We start from the raw sequence: 7,934 nt of genomic DNA, 5'->3' as shown, positions 1-7,934 counted from the left end.
GAGCGTAGTGGTTCGGCCGGGAACTGCTCGGAGCACGTGCCTCGCACGCAGAAGGCGCTCCGAGCGGCACCAGGTGCGCTAATCGAGGACCGATTTGTGGGAACGAAATTGTGACGGTGGTATCGATAAATAGAACGTTTCAAGGCACGTACACGCGTTCACGCGTTCGTTCTTTTTAACGAATTTCGGCGCATCGGTCACGTGATCTACTCGGCGAGAGAAGGAAACCGGCAAGCAGGAATGCCAGCAGCAGCTCGTGCCGTGAATACTTCGAGGACGATCTCGATGATCGCTTCGTTGACGACTCTTTTTTTTACATTCATCGGGATTGACGGCATGGGACATGTCAATGGACACAACGTTGAGCGGAATACTTTTCATCAAGGTAAAAAGAAAATTTTCTTTTTTTTTTTAAATTTAATTTAGTGATTAAGAAATTTGGAATTAATGGAATTTAAGAATTGAAATGAAAATTAAATCTGGGTATTACATTGATGTATTTTTTTTTTTAAATCTGTTAAAAAAACTAAATTTTGTCGATGTTTGAGATATTCGATTTAATTATAAAATAAATAGAAAATTCAAAGTGATTCCAAATTTCTGATATTGTGTTTCTTTTTTCTTTCTTTTTTTTGTCAGTTTTATTTTTTACTCGAAAAAGAAAAGACTTATTATCGATCGAAAATTGTTTACAGATAAAAAGTCGATCATGGTTATTCTGTTTATTATATTGTTCAGTAAAGATTGATCGATAGATCGGTAATTGTGTTGCTAATAGTAATGAACGTTGTGAAAATTTTAATTAATCGTCCATGGAAATCTCGATGAAACATTTATAGGATTTAAATTCTATTTGAATTTTGGTCACGTAAAATTTTGATAACACAATGATGAAACATCGATCAAAATTTTAAAATTATATCATGTTCCATATTTCATATTCCATATAAAAATTAGAATTTTCTTACATAAAACTTTGGAAATAATAATAAAATTAATACATTTAATACAAATATCAATAAGTATATAATTTCTAAGAATAATTATAGTATAGAATTAACAGCTAAAAAAACATCTAGACCAAATGAATTATTGCAACGATAAAAAACAATAATTTATTACATAAAAGCAATGTAAAAAGTTTATCACAAGAAAATTAATTAATCCGAATACTTTACACGCAAATGTCAACGAAAATTCGACGTAAGACGAAGAAGCAAAACACGCGAGCTATGCGGTTCTAAACATTTTTTTATAAATAATGTAGATTCTTTTACAATAATAATTATTTATAATATTTTATCATAAATAAATTTTTCGATTAATAATACAAAAAATATATCCAATTTTCGCTGAACTTTTTTAATCTAAAAATCTTTGATTTAAATTTTCAAAAATGTCAAAAATATGAATCGTTACATTGTTAAATTTTTTTTTTTCATAAATAATAAAGAGACGCGAAACCAGATCAAACGGGTTAGTTTCACTTGCAACAGAAAGTCGTACATACCGATTTGTGAATAACGAGAGAACGTGGGGATGGAATGCATATAGTAACGCGTATTGACAGGTGAAAAGCGCGAAAATGAATTTTTGACAGGCCATCGGTAAATGTCTATCGCTACTCAACTAGTCCGACAGTTTTTCGATGGCATCGTAAGGGAAACCGCGCCAAAAATCACCTCTATTTGTATCCAACCTGCATACTTCATGACAAGTATCTCTAATGGATGGTGTATATCGGCAATTATTGTTTTATATCGTTCTCTCGATTCGCTTCGACGCTCGTTCGATCGACGAATACATCTTTTGTATATTATAATGCGTGCATTATGAGATTATGTATGAGATACGATACGAGTGCAGGAAATAACGAGGAAGTAAAGGAAAAGAAAGAAAATTTTCTATTGTTATCTTGGCAATAAAAAAATATTGAAAAAATATTAAATAATAAAATTGACTTTTAAGTCGACGAGAAATATGAAATATTTTCTTTGATTTTCATGGAATATTTATTATTCGTTGGAATTTTTTTTATTATTATTAATTGTGTTAACTCTTGGATTTACTAGTTATTTTTTAAAATTTATTTTCTTTTTTTTTTTTTTTATTTATTTTGTTTACTCTTGGGTTTTCTAGTTATTTTTTAAAATTTATTTTCTTTTTTTTTTTTTTATTTATTTTGTTTACTCTTGGGTTTTCTAGTTATTTTTTAAAATTTATTTTCTTTTTTTTTTTTTTATTTATTTTGTTTACTCTTGGGTTTTCTAGTTATTTTTTAAAATTTATTTTCTTTTTTTTTTTTTTATTTATTTTGTTTACTCTTGGGTTTTCTAGTTATTTTTTAAAATTTATTTTCTTTTTTTTTTTTTTAATGTTAAATCTTCGATTTGATGATTTAACACTACAATAGAATTTTTTCAATCATGATCAATTTGTTCGAATTTTCCTAACCTTAAATTTTCGACTTTGATAACTAACATCATACATTAAAATTTTTCCAATCATATTTATATTAACTCGTAAATAATTAATTCCGGAAAAGAACGTTAAAAAAATTTGTTTCAATCCTGCATTTTCCATCACCCAAAACATAAAAATATCGTAAATAAGTGTAAACATAAAAATACTGAGTTCGAAATAAGAAGCGAACGAGAGAAAATTAGAGGGAGGAAAAAAAAAAAATTTGTCGGATAGAAAAACACGGGTGGATCGCTGTTAATTAAGAGTAAATAGCAGTAAGAGGAAAGAAAGGGATGGAAAATTACGAACGGAAAGTGTCGTAATTCGGAGTGTATGTATAGCTTGTACAACTTAACGAACGATCCAAACTTTCCCTTCTAACGCGTAAGGTCAACTTAAGCCAAAAAAGAAAGAAAGAAAGAAAGAAAGAAAGAAAAAAAGATCCAAAATGTACTCTGTTGGCTGGAGGCGATCGTTCAACCCTTCACCGTTTCGAGCCCACAGGCAAAAAGTCATTTCGCAGCCTGTACACTTTTTACCACAGGAACAAGACATGCCATGTGCCGGTGCTTACCGTATTTCCTCGATTTAGCGCCCTCTACATGTCTCTCTCTCTCCCCCCTCCGCTCTTTTCTTTATTTCTTTCTCTCTTTCTTTCTTCTCGCCTCTCTACCCTCGTGTTCACTTTTGTTTCGAACGTTTCCATCAAACTACGCGCTTGCTACAATGCTATCTCATGTTTCTCTAATTGCGTGCGATGTGAAAATTGACTGCAATTATTGTACTATTTGTTTGAAATAGTATTTTTACCTATGATTGAATATGTGCATTGGAATTTTAAAAATTAGGTTAACAAAAGATACATTTTTTTTTTTTTGATTTATCAGAGATCAAGGATTTTCTTCTATAATTATTATTGTTATTATTATTTAAATTTATTATAATTCTTTTCTTTATGTTTCTTTCGTGTGTGGAAATTAGCTGCAATTATTACTATATTATTGTACTATATTTGAAAAATATTTTTACTTATGATTGAATATCTCTCGTATATATACATATTGAAATTTTAAGAATTAAATTAATAAAAAGAAAATTTTGATTTTGATTTTGATTTTTTTCATAAATCAACCATAAATTTCATATAATTTTGTTAAAAAATCTAGATTTTTCTTTCATAATTTTTTTACAATTTTGTTCATTTTCAAATAAATACAAATCAAAGATATACATTTCAATTTCGCTCATTAAATTTGTCATTCCTACTTCTTTTTTACAATTTTACAATTTTACAATTTCGCGTCAAACATGAATTGATCAAAGGCACATTCCCGTAAATAATGTTGCAGAACACGGCGTGTATAATATTTTATCATTAAATTCGTAACACGAAACCGATAAACTCGATAAAGTTTATAATAGGTACAATTTCAAAATTAATTCACAACTCTCTTTCCAATGATCGATACGTGACGGTAGCTATAATTCCATAAAAATGTTTCGCCAAGAATATAAAGTTATCTTCTTTTATATTTCCACGCGTTTAGTATGCACACGTGCGTGGATAGAGATAATAGAAGAAAGTTGGCTTGTCAACCTGTCGTGCAAACTTTTGTAGAAAATTAGCCTTTATCGTATCGAAGACGAGTCGAAATCCTATTGCGCAAAGTTTCTTACTGACAGTTTAAATTCTTCGCATGAAAAATATTATTGACCATCCGTATTCTCCAACCGTTTTTATCCCGCTTTCTACCTTCGATTCCTCCATTATGCTTACGTTTATTTTCCATATTTTATCTTTTTCTCCAATCGCATAAACTGGAACAGGTTAATATTTCTCGTTACGTATCTCGTTCGATTAAAGCTATAAAGGGGAGAAATTATAAAAAACAAAATTACATTCGTCTTCGTTGAAATTATTAATTGCAATTAGAAAGAGTATGCCAGAGGGAAAAGATAAATGTGTTAAAAAAATATATAATTGATGACGTAGATTAATTCGATTGCGTTTAAATTTAAATTGACTGCCCTTTTCCCATTTTAAATTTTAATATTTTTCATTTATTTATGACAATTTCGAAGAAGAAATAGCATTGCCATGACTTAATTTGATATTTAATTCGCCTAATAATTCTGAAAATACAATCCCCCTCCCTCTTAATATTTTCGTACGATTGAAAATAAAAACAGAAATATAATATTCACCTCAATTATATACGAATTGTACAAGTTTGTTTCTTTTATCATTGCTACATATTAATACGAAACAATAATTTTACGAGATAAAATGGCAAGAAACTTTGTATCTATGAACGAAATGAATGAAAAAACAAGTGTGAAACTGCACAGTGTACATATTAGGTTAGCGCGTACGGCGAGCGTCGTTTCTTTGAAGTTTGAATTTAAACAACATTCGTTAAATTTTAATCCTCCGTGTTTGAAAAAAATAGATGGTTAGAGAGAAAGAGAGAAAAATTTCTTTTTTATAAAAAATGTTTATAACGTTTACGATAAAAAATACAGAGCTTATTATTACCTTGACTTAGCACATCTGAGGTACATGTATGTGATACACAGCCATTGCACACGCACAAACAACCATCCTTTCATTTACCTCTCGCGCAGTTGGGTCCATAGAAAGCGTACAAAAATGTGTGCACGTGGTACACATTTTTTCTCTGGTCACAAAAGATAAGTTTTTGAAGTGCGTATGTGCAAAATATAGAGACAAGCATAACATGATGGTTTATCTTTTGTACGTTATAGTTATAGGCCTATAAATAATTTAGACTCATATACTAATGACAATAAAAATCACTATATCATTAGATTAAAAAAAATGCTTGCTTCGAGCAATGATACTATTCTAATAAGTCTTTTGAAATTGAATCATCAAATTTTAAAAATCAAAAAATAGTGTTAAATAGTCCACCTTGTACCATACATAGCTTATACCATAAAACAGTAATTACCTTTTCTAAATTACTTATATGTTAAGTATAAAAATCGTCATATCTTTTCATTGAATAAAAAGAAAATTCGCTGTAAAGCTCATTAAAATAATATCATTGTACGCAAAAGAGTTGAATGTTGAAAACTTCCTTAAAAAGAACAAAAAAATAAGCAACAAAAATACTCGAAACGATCACGTTAAATAGTCCAAGTGTTTACACGCACACTTTTTTCTCCCTTCGCAAAAGATAACTTTTCGAAGTGGATTTGTACACACCTACATACCAAAGTACATACGTTACACACATAGAGACAAGTTGTGCCATAAGACAGTGGTTTGCCTGCCCCCTACTCCTCGGAAATGTGTACCAGCATTTCGAACGATTCTCTCGCAAAATTGTGTACAAGAATCGAAAGGAGGAGGAACGAACACGAGTAGTGGAAATCGCATGCAGCGCGACCTAGTTCGTGAAACAGTCGGAATTCGGGCGAGATTCGTTATTAAGAAAAAGTTCGGCTGTCGGCCGATAATATGAATTTTCCAAATCTTATGAGGGAGATGTCAAATTTAACTTCTTTGTTCTTGGAATTAGATGGGCGGGAGGGGGGAGGGAGAAGAGTTTTTATTCTCGGATTACAGATCGGGTTGTTTCACGTCGGTGATGGGAAAACCGAAAGTTTCCACGTTGAAGAATCTCATTTTCCCCAAGTCTTTGACACGTATACCTTAATGGAATTAGGTAAACCGAGGAATTTCATTTTCCAAAGTCTTTGACACGTATATCTTAATGAAATTGGCAAACTTAATTTGCCACAACCTACTTGGAATATATCTTTGATATCTTTTGAATCGTTAATTTTTATTTTTCTCCAATTTAATTCGTAAATTAAAATTCACGAATCTAGTATTTTCTTAATTTCTTTTAAATGTGAAATTTGAAAGTTTCAATATGAAATAAAATTTAATTTTGCCAAGTTTCGGAGGGAATTGGCGAACCTAACCTAAAACATCTTTTTTTTTTTTTTAATATTAGATATTTTTAAAACTTCTTACTCTTATTTTTTGTTAATTTAATAAATAACATCGAATATTTTGCTAATGTTGAAATTTGAAAGTTTCAAAGAGAATTTAATTTTACGAAGTCTTAAGAAATTAACGAGCCTTTTCTTTAATATTTTTAAAAAAACTTTCTTCTTCTTATTTTTCGTCAGTTTCAAAAAATATCAAATATTTTTTTCTCGCGTGAAATAATTTAAAAATTTCCACATCGAAAAGAATTTAATTTTGCAAAATCTCGAAGAAAATTAATTTGCCATAACCTTTAAAAAAAAAAAATCCTTCTTCTCTTGTACTTTTTTAAAATTATCTCGTTCCTCGTTTCTCGTTTCTCGCCAATTTGATAAATTTTATTGTTATTTTATCAACTCGTGGGCGTTTTCTCCCGAAAGAGCGATGTAAAGTTGACTACTTAATGAGAAGCTTGATGAAGAAATTTAATATCGCTCGGTATTACCGTTCGCCTACATACAAGGAACCTTGTTCAGGGAATTGCATGTTAAAGATAACGCGAATTCTGTACACTTCGATAGGAACGAGGCTCGCTTTATTAATTCTGTCGAGGTAATTTCATTGAACTTTATAACGTGCACACTTTTAAATCCTACTGTCAACGCAATAAGAAACGAATTACCGCCATATTTTTTACATTTACCATTGCATCATGGATGGTCGCAATACTGGGAAGGGGGGGGAGGGGGGGAAGGAGATATTGGAACGTTTAATACCGGTATAATTGCGAACCAACGACGCAATTTTTAATACTAGATATTTAATATTAATTATTTTATCATTTCAGAAATATCTTTTTCATATCTTTTATTTATTTAACGATATTTTTTTATCATTTCGTATACGCGATAATCCGAAATTCACAATACAAATGAAGTTAGGCAGATTCCACGGCGAAATTAATTTTTCAAATACAAGTGAAATTAGAAAATTTATCTCGTTTATACGATTCCGTAAAGTTTGATTCTACATTTTCATTTATTCATTTTTTCACACATACAATAATCATTTAATCTTTAACTCATTCAGAATAATGAGAAATTATTCATATTTTAAAAATTCTCGAAAATTTTGATTTTTATTAAACTTCTTTCAAATTATTATTACACTCTATTAAATTTTATTTTTATTCTAGTAGAATCTCTCTGACCTCATTTATATACCTTATTCGTATCATGAATTATAAATCATACCTCTACATATTAAATTAGCGCACACGAAATAAAGAATGTTTTCTCGAAATAAAATTTTAATAACGAAAAAAAGAAAGAAAGAAAGAAAGAAAGAAAGAAAGAAAAAAACATTTTATTAAAAAAATTATCACCCGATATTTTTTTACCCGAATATTTTCTTTCCCTCTATCGATCCTTTATTTCAATTTCTAATTAAACAACAATATTATGTTCCAGGCAAATAACGTAAAATATATGTAAATTAGTTGCATATACTT

At 29.8% G+C, this 7,934-nt stretch overlaps 1 protein-coding gene across 2 annotated transcripts in view; it reads left to right on the top strand.

Moving 5' to 3' along the window:
- The window catches only part of LOC102677060 (lachesin-like), an 82,398-nt gene that overhangs the window by 791 nt on the left and 73,673 nt on the right, over positions 1–7,934 (top strand). For both annotated transcript variants that reach the window (XM_006616779.2, XM_006616778.2), the window contains exon 2: positions 1–385. In XM_006616779.2, coding sequence (XP_006616842.1) covers positions 241–385 — 145 coding nt within the window. In that variant the 5' untranslated portion in view covers positions 1–240. The remainder of the gene's footprint in view (positions 386–7,934) is intronic.

The sequence above is a fragment of the Apis dorsata genome, unplaced genomic scaffold (assembly GCF_000469605.1).
Source record: "Apis dorsata unplaced genomic scaffold, Apis dorsata 1.3 scaffold_270, whole genome shotgun sequence".
NCBI classification, from domain to species: Eukaryota; Metazoa; Arthropoda; class Insecta; order Hymenoptera; family Apidae; genus Apis; species Apis dorsata.
This window is presented reverse-complemented; position numbering and strand designations above follow the sequence as displayed.